Genomic DNA, 20,519 nt, shown 5'->3' on the forward strand with positions numbered 1-20,519 from the left:
GGTTTTATATTGTATATTCTTTAGGATATATGAAGAAACGTCAATGTATGATCGAATGTATGCATGCATATATAGTATCTATATAAACGATCATATTCTTATTGTTAGTTACATATATATCTAGATATAGAAATGTAATATATACAGAACGAAGGTATAGTTACGATAATACTATACGCGAGTCAAACGAAAACGACTTTCTCCATCTTCTTTATCATTTATTCCATCATGCCATGACTTCGGGAATCTTACACACGAAGGGAATAGTATTACGTGGTCGTAGCGGTAAACTTACTCTGACGATTCTACGGCATAATCATAGATTATGTTATAGTTATATCGAGCTCGTACCTTCTTCCATTTTATTCTATACGTGAACTCTCACACGCGAACCAAACGAATCGAACGACGAGTAGGTACCGTTTCCTTTTTTACTATCTACGTCGCAGCAAACACCATAACGTTACTCGGTAAAAAATATATTTCCCATGGCTATCATATCTTTTTATTTATTTATTATTTTGTTTAAGAGAGAGATAAAACTGTGTATAGATATATAAAAAAAAAAGAAAGGAAACTATATATAAATAAAAAATTCATTAAAACGAAACTTTCTTTTTCAAAATTACTAATTTTCCTCGCAAACCGTAAAACTAAGTTGGGCTTAATCGCTATAATAATAAAAAAGCTTTCATGGAATATACTCTATAGTTTTTTTACGATCTATTTTATACATATTAAATTTGTAAACAAATCGAAAATAAATGATAGGGAAAAAAATATTAATATATCTCGATTATTTCTTTGATACTTCAAAATATATGAATCATATATCCAACGAAAACCGCAGAAGATTAAAATAAATTCTGTATATAATGGCATATTTTATAAATAACATCATTCGACGTTATACAAGACGGTGATTAAGAAACGTTCGTTCTCGAAAATAAAAACAATTAATTGATGAAGAAAACGATCAACAATTAAAAAGTTCCAACAAAAATACCACTGTCCAGGTGCGCGCATAATGGCGTCCAACCGTTGGAACTACCTTCAACGATGCGATACACGTATGTATACCGAGATACACGTGGAAAAAGAATACTTTTTCTTTCTATATCAGAGCGAATAATATTTTTTCTAATCTATTTTTTATACTAAAAATATGTAACAGCGTGTCGAGATATTAGAAATGACTTTACTAATTATATGTTGACCGTTATCTTCTAATGCCGTAAGTTATCTTCGATTAATTGCCTTGAGTAAAACCGAAATACACGATTATATGCGTACAAAAAAAAAATAAGTAATATTAATAAAGAGAAAAAAATAAGGGGACAAAAAGGATGTAGACGTTTGTTAGCACCTTGAATGATCGTTGGATAGAGTAGAGCGAAGATCCAGAGGAACGACGACATCGTGAATGCTGCTGTTGGTGGTCTCGTTGATTTCGCGCACATCACCAAACTCTCACTGTTTATCTCTTCTATTTCTTCCTCCTCTTCTTATTTTTTTTTCTTTTAACGCTCGTGCAGAACTATATAACAAACGTATATTTATTTTTCTCTCTCTCTCTCTCTCTCTCTCTCTCTATGTTTCCCCCCAACAATATAGGTAGAACAAATGTTCCGTTGGTCAGAAGTATTTGAAGAATAATTAAAATAAAACTTGTTTGTTTATTATATTCGATCGATCACACCAAATTTGAAATAACAAAACCGAGGCGCGAACGATTATTATTTTATTTTATATTTTCCTTCCTATATCTAGGAAACAGTAGACCGTAATTAATATATTTTATTTTATTCGATAATATAATATTGATTTGAAATATATATATATATATATATATAATTGTGAAACGAAATTGTAAATTGATTTATTATTAGAATTAAAGTGCACACGAGATAAAAAGATTACAAGTCGATCGCCAGAGTCGAATCACGACCGTAGAGCTCGGCGCGCGTAGACCGTCTGCCGCGCGCTTTACTTTCGGTCCGCTTCGTGAGACATCGGTTTTCAGCCGAGAACGACCGAACACCTCCGATAGTGCTATCTCTATCGTCTTTAACGTGTACCCCACTTTTCTGTCTCTAACTTAAGGGGTTACATGGGTCTGGGACTTTCAACAAAATTCTTCAAAATATGCAATTTTTTTCTCAGTGTTAACCCATGTAACCCCTTAACTAACTTACAATTACACACGTACGCATGCACGTACGCATGCACGCACGCATGCACGTATGCGTTGTCTCTCTCTCTTTCTCTTTCTCTTTCTTTCTTTCTTCGGAAATAATACATATTAACGGCTACCTTTCTTCTCCTGTCCCCTCTTCCTCCTACACTTCTTCATTTTCATTCTTCTTATTCCGTTCTACATCTTTCTGGACAACGGATAATACATATTTTTTCTTTTTATATGTAGGTATATAATACACTCGACCCTCTTATAGCATGCTATCATGAAAACACAGTTTTGATATATAACAGGGTGCAAAAATTGCGACAGTTCTTCCACAACATGGTATTTGTATAACACGATTTCCATAGATTTGATGATGCTATATACTGGCTGGTTTTGTCGAGGTAAATATTACATTATTACAAGAAGTATTTTATTAGAAGAAAGTTTCATTCGTCGAGAATTGTCGAAAGGAACTAATGTATCTATCTGATTTTCTTTTTTTTAAACTCGCAGATATGTATCAAATCAATTTTAAATACCAACTCTCGACGATTAAGCGCGATTACCTTTTTTCTATTAGAATCTATCATCATACTTAACAAGTTTTGATCGCGAAAAAATGTTCATTTAAAAATGATTTAAAAAAGCCGTTCACTTAAAAAAAAATTTGTTTAAATTATCTAAAAATTAGAAGAATCTTAGAGTGTGAAGCTGAACATGTCCAGGTTGTTCTAACGTAGCAGGTAAGTATGCTCGTATAAGTAAAGAAGGCTCGCGTGTTTGCGTTCGACGGGACACGAAATTGTTATCGCGATATGAAGGTAAACCGGAGAAGCCGGTCAAAGATATACACGAGAAGATAACTAAAAGAGAGAGAGAGGGAGAGAGAGAGAGAAAGATAGATAGATTGATAGAGATAAGGAAAGAGGGAGAGGGAGAGAACACAGAGCATAGCATAGCATATATAGCATAGATATCGAGATATTGTAGAACGAGCGACATGTTTAGGCCAGATGCGAGCGACACGGACGCGATTGGGTGCACGTGTAATCTCTGCGCGTTATGACTAAGGTAGATAGAGTAAGAGAGAGAGAGAGAGAGAGAGTGAGGGGAGGAAAAGAGGGAGGGTGAGAATGTAGCTTCCTATCGACGTTACGTTGCAGGCTCCTTATATATACGATAGTGTACGTGACCGATGTGTAAGAGCAAAACTACGACCTCCTCTAGGAGGTCGTCTCCCTTACGTGAGGACGTGCTACGTGACGAACCGTGCGAGAGTAGTGAAACTTATCGAGCTTAAGATAACGAGCCTAAGGTCTTTTGCATCTCATTCCTATGCTAATAGTTCGATACTATCGATATGTGCTCTCATCTCGTCATAAAAATACCGAAGATCTATCTATAAGATGATTGATTCTTTTTTTTCCTTTTATTTTTTATTTCCTCGCAAAGTTAGGAATTCTTTTTTTTTTTTTTTAGGGAAAAAAAGAAAAATCCATTAGAAATGTTTTATCTCGATAGATCGATTAACTAATTCTTCGTTTAGATGAGTTCATTGCAATTTACATGGAACCAAACTTCTGATTGCGGTCAAACGAGTACTCTCATACTACTACTATTACTACTGCTGCTACTACTACTACTACTACTACTATTATTTTATCGTTTATTTCTCTATCGCGGCCGAAGGAACGTTACTATGGATTCTGCTAATCGAGTTGTGCCAAGCTCGTGTACTTTTACGTATATGTGTAATCGTGTTATCAATGTAGTCGAACTTACTCCACTCTCTCTCTCTCTCTCTCTCTCTCTCTCTTTTACCTGGTCCTTAAGAGTCTGTTCAAAAACAAAGCTGGTTGTAATAATCAAATCTAGAAATAACAGATCACTTAAATAGATATGATAGAATTAGAAAAGAGATTTAGAATGATAATTTTGTACGAAAGTATTTTCATAAAACGCATGTTTTAAAGTATTACTGTTTTCCTACCTTCTTTCATATATCCCCTGTGAATAGGCAACCATAATTACAGTATTGCAATATACTTGTATTGCTATCCGCAGACGTTGGTCGATAAAATTCTATGTAATTATTTTATTATTACAGCCTATATAAACATATTTTTACTTTACTTTAATTTATTTATATTGTTTAAAAAAAAAAGAATTAAAAATAATTAAATTAATTACCATAGAGTCGAAGATTAGATAGTATTCTAATGGTATTCTAATTGACACATTTCAGCCATGTCCCTTTCAATTCCCGTCGTGCTTGTTATTACCATGATCAAACGTCTGTACGTGCATTCAATCAATATGGATTCATGTCGTCTGAATACTTATCCATTACTTTGATTGACACGGAGCTTCTTTACCGATCGAATTGCTGGTAATCCTGATGTAAATCTGTTTTTGTATGTCGTTCAATTTCAAGGCGCGTATGCGCGACTTAGACGCAGCTGTGCTGTGTAAGGCCTATTGTAGTAAAAAAATTCTTGTCTCTATGCTAATCATAAAAAACTTTCTAAAATATTTTGTTGAGAGAGAGAGAGAGAGAGAGAGAGATAAGCACATTTGTAATATTAATTTATACCTCTCAATTTTATTTTAAACGTAAAATATTGTTTATTTATTTCAATTTCTCATGAATAATTTTCTTTAAATATTATCTTAATCGATTACGCGCGAATACAAATGTGTTTACTTAGAAATTTATTAATTAAATTTAAAAAATCGATTAATGTGATATTCATGTGAGAATTGAAAATGAATTTATTGGTAATACGATATAATGAATTCATTGAAAATTGTTTTAATTCATAAATCATATGATAAAGAAAATGATATCAAGATTCGTCTCGCGTGACAAGACAAGTTTGTTGTAAAAATGGATTTTTCGACTGGTCTCGTTATGCTAACCGAGTTGCAGTTATCCCCTTAGCTTCTGCAGATGCTCGCGGAATGGCAATTAGCATTCTCCCTAACGCCTTCATTTATCTAGCTACTTCCAATTTGTGGCCAAGGGTTGATTGCCTGCATATTTTTCTTTGTTTAATGTTAACGACACGCACTTATTTTCATTATAAAATGAAATTTACTTACTAACGAACACAAGGAAATAATATATTCCAATGAATATTTTTTATTTAATTTAATCAGAAAGTTATATTATATAATATTATAAATTCAGAAATCAATTTTACATGTACGATCGAATTCAAAGCTTCAAACATTTTAATTATTTATGTTCGATTATACGTATACAATACATTCTCTCAAATATATGTATGTACTATGAAATTTTATCTTACACAATGCCGAAAGGCATATTTTCCAGTGCGAGGTAACGAGAAATGATACGACTCGGTTAATTGCACGGATTTCGCGTATAATTCGAAATTGGTATTAAAGGATTAGCGATTATTCGACGATCCTACCGTTAATTTCGAATCACGTAGATTTTCTATAGTTTGAAATCGTTCGCAAGACAACATAACAGATATGAGAGAGTAGATATATTGATCGTAGAGGATCGATAATAAATCAAAGCGAATATGTGCGATTGATTTTCGTACTATCTTCCTAGTAATATCGCACGGTTAGATTATGCATATGGGATCCTTGATTATATCCTTGATTATATCCTTGATTATATCCTAGTTAGTTATTCGCATAAACAATGATCAAAACGAACAAAAAAAAACTAAATATAATCAAATAATTTCTACTATTAATTTATTCTATTAATTAAATATTCAGTGTTAATTATTAACTATATTCAGTTCTTTAAAAACAAAACAAAAAAAAAAGATCATCGTTTAGGAAAACATTCGGAGAGTATATTACAAGATATTTTTGTTAACTTTTCATAAAGCAAATCGTGTTTATTCTACAAATTTGTCGGACATTAATTATTTCTACATAGTTGGCCAGTGCGGAGTTGATTGACACGACCGCAGACACTGAATTAGAGTTCCTCATGCGCATTGAGTAACGCCGTTCCATTGGAAATTGAATTTCGATGACAAGCACGAAATATTAATGGCCAATGCACCTCTGCCATTACATAATATCTACTTCGGCATAGTTAGAACGCACCGATAGAGATATCGAGCGCAATTGTGAAATAATTGCATGATCATTATGATTATTAGAAAATATCATCTCGATAAGACGATAATAAGGGCGAAAGAGAGAAAGAGAGAAATATTTAGTTTATTTCAATGATATTATCAACCATCTCTAATAATTATTTGAATAACACGATTAAATAATTCTAATCAAGTTGAAAATGAAGCGCGCTTATATGAACACAGAGATAAAACACACACATTAATAAGTTATGATCCTACGAATTTCTAAATGCTTTAATCGAAGTCAAGGATTAGCAATGGATTTCGTATTGGTAGCACGCAAATATGTACGCGAGTGCATACAATCAAAGCGCAACGCGTTTGATCCTTGGAAATTCAATACACTAAGATAGAATACGTATAATAGATACGTAGATACGATTGATGTTATTTGTTCGTCGATCAATCAGGACGCGAATTAAGTACTTATTTAAGATTCAATTTTAACTTAAATAGATAATTACTCTTGAGGCCTGGGAAAATTTCGTTTCCCTTTCTCTTTCTATTTTTCCGTCTCGAGAAAGAGATTTTCAAAACTTTCTTTTTGAAAATTCGATTGTACTTTACGCGAAAGTTCGTTGCACTGAAAGAAAACTTACTCTAATTCCTGAAAAAGATTAGCGAACTACGGCAATCAGATTAGCCTACTTTAAGAGAGAGAGAGAGAGAGAGAAAGAAAGAAGCTTTTCTTTATGCTTCCACTTGTCGTCTTTCTCTTCTTCCTTTCGCTATTAGTTTATAGTCAATCGATAACTATAGGATTAACAACCTCATTATCAAATATTCTAACTAATCCTAATCATTTAGGGGATGTCTGTGTCTTGTTATTCCCATGTGTATATTGTTGTATCATATGAACCTAATATCGATCGATTGTGTCTGATCTTATCTACTCAATATGCACAAGCATAGGTATGTGGTAGGCAGGTACTCGTTCTATTTTCTCAGTTTTATTATTTAAACCATATCTCGTTTCAAATATATATATTAAAGCAGCGCTGTTCAACTTCTCTTACATTAGTCAAGTTTCACTTTTCATTTAATTAAAAACGAAAAAATGTAAAAATATAATACAATAAGTTTTTAAATGATAACAAAAAGAAGAGATACCCTTGTGATTTGAAGAAGCCTTCTAAATAATTAACAAATAATGAATCGTTAATAAAAATCCGTTTAAATAATAATCAACTTTTTGACAATTAATCAGCCGTATATAAGAAAATCCATTTTTGATTTAAATAATAAACCAACAGAAAACGATGAGGAAAAGATAGCTCAATTTGATGAACGAACAATAATAATTAATATAATGAGTAATTATAAATAATTAATCTTAAATCGTTGTGAAATATTAAAACGAATATTATTCGAAGAGATATGCACACATACACACATCAAATCTGATTTGTATATTATATAAAACGTTTAATATATATTTTTGAACAGCGCTGTTTTAAAATATAACGAATATGATTAGTTCGTTCGAAAATATGAAATGATAAGAAATTAAAAAATGTAATATTTTGATTAGAGAGAGATAAAGAGAAAGAGAGGTGGAGGAGGGACCTTCACCTAACACGATCAAATAAAAATAACGAATAAATGCAACACTCTATCAAACTATTATACGCTAAATTGAATCGCGCTTTGGAATAAAGCTGCCGTGAAAATTGTCCCGAATCAAGCGTGGATACAATGCATAATTCATAGAATACGATGTTACAAGGAAGCCGATAATTGGATATACGAAGGCGGTATTGAATCTTCCTCACAATGCGTCTGGCTTCGATTTTCAATAGTTGCTACTGACAGCTAATACTCCAAAAAGACATAATAATATTTTAAACTAGATCTGTGCGATCAAATTATATACGAGTTTTGACATTTCATCATATTTTATATTTGTAATCAAGACTTTCAAAAGGTCATCGTTATATTAATGAAATATTCATTCCAAATTGATTCGTAGAAAAAACTTATTTCGCGATAAAATTTTAATAAAAAGACAGAAAAAAGAATACAGAGAGAGAGAGAGAGAGAACAAAAAAATAGCCGAATATTCAGGAAAAATAGGTGCACAAATGAAAGCTGCAAAATTATATCCGGCTGCCTGTGGTTTTCTTTGAGGGGCTACTAAGGATAAAACGTTAATAAACGCAAAAATTCAGTTGGAAGGTCTTGTTCCGTGTGGACGAGGAAAAGGGAGAAAAGGGCGCGAAAAATGCGAGAGAAAAAAAAAGAAAAAAGGAGAAAGAGAGAAAGAGAGAGAAAGAGAGAGCAGCAACGACGGCGGAACTCTTCGGAGACGTCACAGATGTTCTTTTCTTTCTTCCTAATTAAACGAAACCGTAATTTAATGTTCCGAGCATGAAAATGGACAAGAGAGAGCTCGGTTTTGGTGTTCCCGCGACCTAAATTACGATACAAATTAGAGGAACTCGTAATTATTCTTAAAATTTTCTTTTCTCTACGAGTAATCATAATCGTCGTCGTCGTCATTATTTTTTGATTTTTTCAAAATATATATATGTATATATAATATATTGAGCATGAAATTTGAATTTATACATTTATACGCGTCATAATGGTCGTAAATTAGAGTAACTTTATTCTTAAATCTTTCGATCGAAACTCCGCTAATAAAAAATATGCTTTTAAAGAATTTCGAAGATTTTAAAATTTTCCCATCGAAAACAAAACCGCAAATAGGTTCGTTATTACTTTTCAAAGTACAATCGGATAAATACATGGCCTAGTTTTATCATTTCACGGATTCACAAGCTTCCGCTTTACGCATATATATATATATATATATATATATATATATATATATATATATGTATATTCACCTAACGTGTATCTATCTTTCTCTTTATCTATCGGAGCTTTCATAGAAAGCTAGAAAAATCAATATCGAACGATTTATCGAAATTATTCATACGTCATTGATTCCGATGGTATATCGAAAGATAAAGTCGAGTCCTCGTTTTTAACAATTTACGAAGTAACGTGAAAAAGCGAGGTGTCGTGTGTGCGTGATGTCATTAGGATTGAGAAAAAAAAGGGCCTACCTCTTCCTCTCGCTCTCTCTCTCTCTTTCTGTCTCTATCTGCCGTCTTTTTTTTTATCTCCTTCACATTTTTTCATCAACCATCCAACGTAGACGACGCCAGAGAAGAAGAAGAAGAAGAAAAAGAAGAAGAAAAAGATAGAAAAGAAAATATTCTCAACGCGAAATTAAATCATGCCCGGAGGTTATTTTCACCATGCTTAGAAATCTTTTAGTTCTTTGAAAAATTCTTACAAAAATTCAAAGCGATCCTCTATACCACTATTTCTCTGATAGAGAAAGTTTTTTATACTGTGTTTAAAGAAAAAAACAAAAAATTAATAAATAATTTTTAATATCTCGAAACTCAAATCTAATTTATTTAAATGAACGTAAGTAAAATTCGTAAAAACCACTTGAAATGATTTTAAAAAAAGAGAAAAAAAATAGAAACGGAAAAAAGGAGAGAGAGAGAGAGAGAGAGAGAAAGAAGAGGAAAAAAAGAAAAATGTAGAGGAAGATATAGCTACTATAAAGAAGTAGGTGGCAGAAAGCAGCAGCAGCAAGAGGAAAAGTAGTAGTAGAGCAGTAGTAGAGCAGTATCGATTCGGTGGCAGTACATCCGTGTAATCCTGGCTATCCGCGAGTCGACTTTTTATTGCCAGCTCGACTAATTTATCTCCCTAAGCCCCGGCAGCGTCTCATACATAAATCCTACTGACCACTTCTCTGAACCACCGAGCGTTCATGCTAGCGTCTGCTTCTACCCGTTGCTCAACCAATATACCAACGATTCCACGATATTAGGAAACCTTCGAGACTTGACCTATGACTAACACTATGATCGATTCTTCCCTTTCGACATATCGATCAACTCTCGAAAAATAATCGAATTTCTCACAAAATGTTTTTAATATTTTCATCTAGATTTATATATACAAGTATAGGATGTGTCTATGGGAGAAATGCTTTCGTATTTGTTTTTATTTTTTTTTTTTATACAACCCTTATAAAAGATTTTTAATTTTCTATGTTTTTCTGATGAAACAAAATGAATTTTTTCTTTCACGTTTCTCGACCGTGTATGGTGTTCATTGTCTCCAAAAAGTCGAGTTTGCTTTTTATTTAACTCAAGGACAATCTGAATTTATATCTATATAATAAACGAGGGAAAGGGGGAAAAAGAGAAGTTTGTACAAGAGAAAATGTTACAAGGTAACGCAGCGAGAAAAAATTCATTTCGTAGTTCGTAACTTCGACGGGGAAAAGGGTTCCTTTTTTTTTACAAATTTAATATTCCTTTTGTATAACCTTTTTCGTTGGCATATAAAATAAAAAAAGTAGTAGAAGATGTATCACAGAGAACAGTTTTTCTTTTCTTTTCGCTTTGAAACAGTTGAAGTAGAGGAAAGTAGCAGGTAGCAATAGCAATAGTGGTAATAGTAGTTGTAGGTAGAGAAATAAGAAACGAACCGATAATACCAATAAAAAATTTCTTTCCACCGTAGTTTGCTGTTCTTTTTCGTGACAGTTTCCTGATAAATGAGAAAAATAATCTCTTTCCTCGAGTTTTCTCGCTTATTCCAAACACAGTCAAACAGTCATCAGTATGGAAGAGATCTTTGAGATCAGTTTGTGAACTTTGTTTCTTCTATAATTTCTATAATTCTCATTAGCTTTTAATAGGATACTCTTGTCTTTTGAAGTAGACAGTACTCTTAGTTGGTAACCCGCTGCTTTCAGTTGTAACGATGACGATGCTGCTGGCTATGCTGGTGGTTGGTGGTGGTGGTGGTGGTCATGGTGGTGTAGTAGTGGTATGGCAGTAGTGGTGGCGGTGGTGGTGGCGTTGGATGCATTAAATCTGAATCGGAAGCACACGAGTAAAACGTAATGAGAACATTAGCGGAGTGCCAGGTAGGCTTTTAAGTACCCACAGGCGGCCTTTCTCCTTCCCTAGCCCTTTTCCCTTTTCCCATCACGTGGTATGGAGGTTCCTTTGCCTTTCTACACTAGACGTTCTCTACTCGTACGATGAGCTTTCTATCTAGCTCAGTATGTGCCACAACACGTAGAATTTTCCCGAACGTTTTCACCAGTTCAAATCTATATAGCATAAACGTGTAGTATCATCAACGTGCACCGCATACGTTTATATGTATAAACTTCTGCTAGATGGTTAATATTAGTTGCTGAGGTCAGACGCGTAAAAGCAACCCTAGAATATTTTCGAGAGTCCTTCTCTTGGTCCCATGCGATTTTCTCGTCGAATAAGACAACGTCGTAGCAGTATACGTGAAACTTGAATATACCGCAGCCGTAAGAACTTTAATCGGCTTTATTAATAAAAACTACTTATGTATTTTTTGTCAAGATAATAATCGCTCGTTCATATATGAAAGTCTGTTAATGTCTAAATCATTTGAGCTAGAAAACTCTTGAAATGATTATCTGGCGTTATTAAATCCGACTACGACAGTATCTCCTCTCTTTGATTCCTAGTAAAATAGCAAAAAGAAGAAAAGGATTCGAGCGCGAGCTTGCGACCAACGGAAAGGATAAAATGTTTCTATCGTTAAAGTCGAAGATATGCGTTTAGTAGAAGACTTTAATGTCACAAGTACTTGGCCGACATCCACCGAGCTTTCTTCTCTTCGTTGAACGTGGTAATCCGAGAAAAGGATGTAATTTCTTTTAAACGGATTTAAAATAATCTTCCCGTGATACGAATCCATGTAGTCTAGGATTTCCCGGCATTTATTTAACTTTATTTAATTTTATTCTATTTTTTATTTCCTCGTTCGTTCACCCGATCTAAAAGTATCACACATCTATGTGAAATTTCATAGTTAGCTTTCATACTATCAACCCCTTGAGATTCGTATTTCTCGATAACGAAAAGAGAAGAGGTTGACTACCGAAATTCTTTGCAACTCGATCGAGCCATAGCATGACCAGCTAGCTAGCTAACTGGTTGGTTGGCTGGCAAAGCTCTGCCATTCGATGCTATAATGATGGATGGAGGGTCTGCCATGGACACAAGGTACGCGTTAAAAAACATCATCCATAAACGACAGCACGAAGAAATATCGGATGGTGTGTGATACTAAACAGCGTCAGACGTATTACACACATAGAGAGAGAGAGAGAGAGAGAGAGAGAGAGAGAGAGAGAGAGAGAATCTAACGGTCGATCAAAATTTTTCAATGTTTTTCTTCGATTTTTCCTTCGAAAAGATCGGAAAGGCAACAGTGAGTCACCGCTATCAAACGTTCAAGTACCTTAGACGACATTATAAATCGATCTTAGAAACTTTGCATTTATCTATTGGCGTATGCAATAGTCGAGGAGAAAAAGTAGGTACCACCTAATAAATGCGTATGGGAATACTCGAATCATAATAAAAGTCTTATAATACTTTTGAGAATTTTGAAATTGTATTTATCTGAGTCAGAAAAAATCTCTGTAAAAAAAAAAGATTTGTATTATATATTAGATAAATATTTAGATCTTCATTCATTATCTCTTTCCATTCATTTATAGATATTAATTAATAAAATGTTTGCTATATCCAGACATTCTTATTTCATCCAATTAAAGTGATCATATTTGTAAGTAATTTAATTTTCTACGGTTAAAATAACGAATGAATATTAATCGAAAAAATTGTTATCATCGATCGTGGAGTAATATTATATTTAACACGAATTTATTTAAGCTGCGGCAAAATCTTTTTCAACGTAGATAGGATAACGAAATCTTTAGTCGTCGACATTGTCTTCGAGAGAAGGATATTCTTGATACGGTTCCTTAAAACACCTGCTCGCTTTTCCCGTTCCTCCTAGGTTAGTATAAAGATTGAGAATAGTAGTAAGCTGTAGAATACTACGTATACTACCCTTCCTTCCACCCTTATCGCTACTACGTTTCTCGCGAGAGTTGTTTTCTTTTTCTCTTTTTTTATTCTTACCAAGCTTTCTACTTTCTTTTTCGTCTATTATAAAACGTTGGACACGCCAAGAAAATCGTTTTGCCCAGAGGTTAGAGAGCTTCATTCTAAGTGGCCCTAGCTCGGTTATCTCTGGCAGACTACAGCTTTGCATAACGATTATTGCTTTCTTCCTAGCGAGATTTTAACCGTCAGCACAGTGTCTGTATCTTTCTTCTCTTCCTTACGAAAATACTGAAAGAAAGAAAAAGAGAGAGAGAGAGAGAGAGAGAAAATAGAGATAGAAAGATAGAACTCTGTCACAGGTGGAGCACGATCTCAAAGGAATTAGTAAGTTAACCACGGCATTATTAAAATGTACTTAGAAAATCAGATAATACGTTGCACCAAGACGATAATTACGAACTGCCAGTTACGATAAAGAACTCTTAAAACGAGAACGTTTTCTTTCTTCCTCTTTTTTTTTTTTCTCTGCCTCGTAATATTTCGTCGTTGCACGCGATCATTTACGAACGTTTTTCTAGGATTTCTATTCAAAGAGTTTCGACGTACGGTTCGAGACTATCGGTATAGTGATCTATAGTTTCGGTAGCTACTTATTTAGGGACTAAACCGAGAAAAAGAGAGAGAGAGAGACAGAGAGAGAGAGAGAGAAAGACTACTCGTTCGTCTAGTTCGGGACAGCGTATCGAATTGGATGAGATATATTTCTGTGATGCAAGTATAATGTATGTCTGTTAGTGCATTGCGTTAGAATAACGTTGCTTTCCGGCATTTATATTATGTATGAGAGAAACCGCGTGCCTCTCTCTCTCTCTCCCTCTCTCTCTCTCTCTCTGTCTTTATATACATAAGTATATATATGTATATGCATATATGTTAAACAACAACAAGGATGACTAAATATCGCGATATTCGATGTAAGTAATGCAAATGTATTCCCGCGAATCGCTGCATTCCGCTTGAATTTCCAAGGATGCGCGCGATGGATAGAAGGAGTTAGGGGAACAGAGAACGGTGAAAGGGGTGATGGGGGGAAAGAGGAAAGGGGACTCAAGAGAGCGTAGAATGCAATTGCAAATTGAAATACTTGCGAGGCACGTTGACAACGCGGCAAAGCTAGAGAGTTTCACGGATAGATATAAACCGTACACGATGCCAATACGAAGACGAAAACGACGACAACGACGACAACGACGACGACGCTGTCGGCATTTCCGAGAATATTAATTCTCTTGGCTTTTCTCGCATCACTCGGATTACGATCACCATCACCAACCAAAGCATCGCTAAAGTATCAGCAAGCAACGCGACAAAGCTGCTTTTTGAAACGAAACTAATTCTCGAAGTATGCGTTCTTTACCATTGTCTATTGTATTTAATATTCTTATCGATTTATCCGATTCGCGCGTTCTTTTGAAATTTATTTACGAATGTCTTACGCGAATGTCTTACGAATGTTTTTCGACTACTTTCTTTGTTTCTCTCTTTCTCTTTCTCTTATATTTTTGAACTTATCTATCTATCTATGTATCTATCTATTCATCTATCTATCTATCTATCTATCTATCTACCGACCGACCGACCGACCTACCTATCTACCTACATTTGTCACGAACGGTTCGAAACGTTACTCGGTACGCGGCCGATGATCGATTGAACCATTTTTCAAATTCGCAATTTCCTCGAGCAGTAACGTTGTCGTCATCCTCGTCCTCGTTTTCGCCAAGACGGAATATATTTTCCTGCCTTCCGATCGCGAATATAATATTTGTTATATAAATAATAATAGTAGAGATGATAATAATAATAATTTTGACAGTTTTGGTAGCCTTATCATAGGAATTATAGTAGGATAATGCTCCTTTAAGCGGAAACATGCTTCTCTTAGAAATACAATTTCATTAGCAGGACCGTTCGTTTTAACGCGTTAAGCCTCTGAAAATACAGTATATATATATATCTACGCGTCGAATCAGAAGGAACACACCTATATATGTATAGAAACCGTGTTTCTCGAGGCAACGTCGACTCTCTCATTATCGAACGTTTGTCTTAGATCTTATTAAGGATGTTTATCTTGAATAGGTACGTTCGTGGTATTATGAGGAAAAACAAGAACCCTCGGAAAATTAGCTTTCTTCTGGAAAAAGCAAAGGAACGCGAGAGAACAAGATCAAATAAAGAAATCTGCTTTTTATTCTTATTTTTGATGTGTTACGTCTTAGGTCGCTTTTTTTTTTCTTTCTTTTATCTGCTAATCTCAATATTTTTCTCGCCGAAGGCTTATATCAGGTAACCAGATTACAGACATTTCCTACACACGTGCGGTATTATTCACAAGTAAAAAGTACGCATAATCTTAAGTATATATATCCTGGAGATATTTCGTATTTATTATCATTCTTAAGAAATATAACTATTCGACAAAGGAACGGATATCCGACCCATAGTTATAGACTCATAGGAATTCGTGGACTTGAAGTCGTCTGGACTTTAGCCTCAGAAGGTATATTCTTTGTTAATTCTTTAAATCGATGAATCTTGTAGGCATCAATGTAACTATCCAATAAGGAACTAATGTATGTTTTATATCCTGCAAACTGATTCAATGCAACGACGTAACTGGTCTAAGAAGTGAGAATACTGACCATATCTATTATTATGCCCCAGGACGTAACAGGAGAAACGATTATTATTAAAATAACATAATTCTCAAAATTAGATTCAAGTAATTAAATAATATAAAAATTGCTCTACCTAAATGAGTAGAAAGAAAAAAAAAAGCGAGAGAAAAGGAAAGAAAAAAATAAAAGAAATCTAGGTTAAAGGGACGTTTGATTAAAAACGAAATATTTGATGTTAAAATGAGAGGAATAACGGGGTCGTATGAGAGCGACAATGCATGGAATATCGAACCGTCAAAGGGCTGAAATTGTCCCGGAGACGAGGAGATGAAAAAGTAGCACAAAAATTTTCTGGTCACCTCGGCTCGTTCAACATCACGATTCGTTCGAAATGAATTTTCAAAAGAAAATACTAACATCAAAAATCAGTTTGAGGAACTAAGAGTACATGTAACTCATAAAAAAAAATACGAAGTTAACGTATCATATTATTCGTTCGTCTGCGTTTTGTTTTTCATTTTGATTTCTATGCCTTCATCTCTCCCTCCCTTCCCCCTTCTTATTTTCGATGAGTAAAAAACGCGACTTTTCACCGTGTTCGTTTCTTTTAGTTAAATATTTTTTATTCGCCTTTTTTTTGACTTTCCATTTTTCCCTACGAGTACGAATAGAGAAAGAAAGAAAGAAAAGAAAGAAAGAAAGAAAGAAAGAAAGAAAGATATAAAAAAAAAAGAAGAAAGAATACGACAACCGTCTGAAATCCCTTGCAAAAGAAAGACGTGCATGTCTAGGCCTTTGCGTAAAAGTCAACAGTTTTTCAAGACGATACAAAACGACTTGCCGTTGTGAAATTGAAAGAGCATAAAAAGCGGAAAAAAGGGATAGAAACTGTAAAAAAAAAAAAAAGAAAGAAAGAAAAAAATAAAACGACATATGAATGGCGTCTCTCGTTCTTTCGTCGAAAACGAGAAACCACGTGAAAACGTAAAGATGACTCTTGTTTCTTCTTTTTCCCCCTTTCTTTTTATTATTATTATTATTATTATTATCATCATTATCATTATCATTATTATTATCATTATTATTTCTAAAGACTTTTTTCTCTATCTATTTATATAAATTTTCCTTTCATCTCAATCGAGCGAAATCATTTCATAAATTCCTATTTTCAATATTTATATTATATAGGTAATATATACATTATAGATCTAATTTCACCTTGATTCTCTCTAAAGAACACGAATGAGAACGAGTAAGAGAACCACCAAAGGAGGAAGGGTCAAGAGAAGAGCAAGCAACACTCTCGGGAACGTGTAATTGTAAATAGGAAATATTGAACGGATACCGGCGAATGTAACGAGCAACCGGAGATTAATTTTCAACGATATTAAACTTATTTATCGTTGGCCTCGCTGTAAAAATGATTTAGCGTAAATACACGCGAGAATAAATACCGTAAAATAACCATGCGAGAGAATGGTTATCTCTCTCGTTTCCTCTCCCTCTCTTTCTCTCTCTTTCTATTCCTCTTTCGAAATGGAAATATTCTCCGTCTCTCTCTCTCTGCATTCACATCCGCAATTCTGACGCAGTCAATGAAATACACCATGAGTCGTTCCGTAACATTATATGCTTGACCAATTTGTTATAGATATGTAATCAACAGTGCGGTAGTCTATTTAAATAGTACATACACAGACCACAATTGGTAATCACTCTGACCTCAATTCCTCTGTTTATAGGAATCGTTAAAAATAATCTTCTCTTCCTCTCTCTCTCTCTCTCTCTCTCTCTCTCTCTCTCTCTCTCTCTCTTTCTTTCTTTCCCACCCTCTCACGAATTTATTAAATCTATCGAACTATCGAAACAAGAGTTAAATTCGATCGAACTCGTAAATCAACGAATCGCCATCGTTTGCTATCCTTTTCTCTTTCTCTCTCTCTCTCTCTCTCCCCCGTCCCTTTGTTTTCGTTTCCGTTTACCGCTATATTCTTTCCATCGATAAAGCGTACGAATTCTATCATGCTTTGGTTTTTTCCTGAACGACCGGAAGTAGACGAATAGTAGTAGTAGTAGTAGTAGTAGTAGTAGTATTTCGGTGGGTTGCACTTAAGAGACTCTCGCTCTTGGAGTTTTCGGATCGGTGAGTATGAAGAGAAAAATCGTAAGAGAAGAAGAGAGAGGAATAACGAGAAAAAAGATAGAGAAGGAAAAAAAAGAGAGAGAAAGAGAGAGAGAGGCAAAAAGATAAAGAAAGAAAGAAAGAAAGAGATCGATCTTCGGCGGCTTGCAGCAACTAGAAATGGATATTATACTAAGGTAAGGTAAGGTAGGTTGGTAGCCTGCTTTCGGCAATGTTAGTAGCCTCTTTTTCCTCCACCACCTCCTCCTCATCGTTGTCGTAGTCGTTCTCCTCGTCGCGATGCGATAAGGGAGAACGAAAGGGGAAGAGTTACGAGCGAGTCTCGTGGGGAAGCTTCGATTCCGAGCGATATCGATACGTTAAACTTTAATCCCGAAAGGGGAAGTAAGCGACGCGACGGCAGGGAAAGGCGCTTTCAAAAAGTTTTCTATTATCATCCGTTACATGCTTGTGGTCGACGATCGAATAAAAACGAGGTGTGAAAGAGAATATATCGATATTATTTTCTTCTCTCTCTCTCTCTCTCTCTTTATCTTAAAATTAATAAAAAAAAAAAAAAATAGAATATACAATGAAAAACTTCCGTGTAACATAAGTTTACTTTCCGTTCGAGATTTGTGTTCAAGTTTAATATCGCGATAAAAGAATTTTGTTTTTTATACGGTCGCGAATTAAAAAACAATGGTGTAAAAATACGAACACACAAAAAGAAATACTATTATTTTTACAAACGAATTATATCGAGTTTATTTTTATCGATCTTCGACGAATAAAAATCAAAAGGAAGAATAAACGAACGGGGGTATCATTAGGGTTGACTTTTCTTGTTAAAATTTCATATGAATAGAATTGAAAAGAAGAAGCGAAGGAAGGAAACGAAAGTGACACGAAGAAAAAGAAAGAAAAAAGTCAAGGAAAAATAGAAAAAAATATGTCAGAGATGTGCATGCGTCGTGGTTGGTGTGATCCAAAACGCTTAAGCGTGGTTGAATCCGCCTACCCAGCTAGCTACCTACCTACCTACCTATCTAGCAAGCTACCTGCTGCTACTATACCATCCCACAAGGCATGAAACTTTAAAGAGGATATCGCGGCGAACATGACTTGCGCGAATGCATTTCTTTTTACTGTAAAAAAAAAAAAACGAAAAATAAGGTCAAATTTATCTACCAGAATCACATTTTCAAATGTATTTCTAACGAGTTTGAATGCTTAAAAATAAGATATCGTCAGCTCGTTTGGTTTTTCTCTTTTTTTTTTTCTTGAAAAAATTAAATCTTATTTCGTGGATGATACGCTTAAAAAAATGGAATCATATCATGATAAAATGAAAAGTCGTTCAAAAGAATAAATTAAAAATTATAAATCATTGATTTTTTAGATATGCTTAAGAAGATCGAAAACAAGACGTAAAAATGATCGTCGAACTAGCAGGAAAATTAGAACGGTCGATGTAACGAACGAACACGAAAGATTTATACGGGCAATTCTTTCTTTCTACCATTCTTTCATTCTCATGGAATTCTTTTTATGAAGGAGCACCTCTTCGCATGGATCTCTTTGCCTCGTTAACTTTAACCTTCTTTCCATTAGTTTGTCCGATCTATTGCCCCCCCCACCCCTCCACCCCCGCCACCCACGTTTCGTTCGTCGAATTGGCAAGTTAGCAGTAACAGTTGAAATAATATTAAAAAGATTATTTCAATTATCTGCTTAAAAGAGAGAAAATGAATAATAGAAAAGAAATCAATCTTTTCAATCTTATTATGTCTAGTAAATGTGATCTCAGCAATTATAGTTAATAAACGACCAATTTCAAGCGTTTAATAAACGCGCATACTCATTCTCCTTCTCTCTCTTTCTCTCTCTTTCTCTCTCTCTCTCTGGAGTAACATGAAAATTTCTCCTTGATTTATAGTCAATGATAAATTTTCCAGACTGCAATGTCCACTACTGATCTCCTGACAAGTATTGATGGATCAACGAGTGCATTACGTATCTCGCAGCTCGTAAAACTTTGATATTTCATGTACAATAGTGAACGTTTTAAAACTCGTACTTCTTCTTCTCCCATCTTTTTTTACGTATCATGATTCTCTATAAAAAAGAAAAAAAAAGAAAAAAAATTAAGAGAAAAAGATAAATGGGGAGAGATTAACAGGACGAACGGTTTCTAATTTATCAGATATCATCGGGAAACGTGTTTTTGGTGACCCAAAAAAGGTTTCTCGTTTTTACATATCTTATTCAATCGTTTAATTGAAATGTTCACAAGGCAACCAAACTTTGAATTTAATTTCATTTTTTTAGAAAACTCTAATTATTCGAGCATACAACTAAATAAATGAAAAATGTTTAACAAACTCTCTTATCGTTATATAATCATTTACGACCACTTCCAATTACTGGATTCTCTAAATGAAACTGTGCAAC

At 34.3% G+C, this 20,519-nt stretch overlaps 1 protein-coding gene across 4 annotated transcripts in view; it reads right to left on the reverse strand.

Moving 5' to 3' along the window:
* Window positions 1–1,960, reverse strand: part of LOC106785034 (fasciclin-3) — a 249,380-nt gene extending 247,420 nt beyond the window's left edge. For all 4 annotated transcript variants that reach the window (XM_014745152.1, XM_014745155.1, XM_014745156.1 and 1 more), the window contains exon 1: window positions 1,367–1,960. In XM_014745152.1, coding sequence (XP_014600638.1) covers window positions 1,367–1,460 — 94 coding nt within the window. In that variant the 5' untranslated portion in view covers window positions 1,461–1,960. The remainder of the gene's footprint in view (window positions 1–1,366) is intronic.
* Window positions 1,961–20,519: the final 18,559 nt, after the last annotated feature.

Source organism: Polistes canadensis, unplaced genomic scaffold, assembly GCF_001313835.1.
Source record: "Polistes canadensis isolate GaletaPanama2010 unplaced genomic scaffold, ASM131383v1 scaffold_44, whole genome shotgun sequence".
Classification (NCBI taxonomy): domain Eukaryota; kingdom Metazoa; phylum Arthropoda; class Insecta; order Hymenoptera; family Vespidae; genus Polistes; species Polistes canadensis.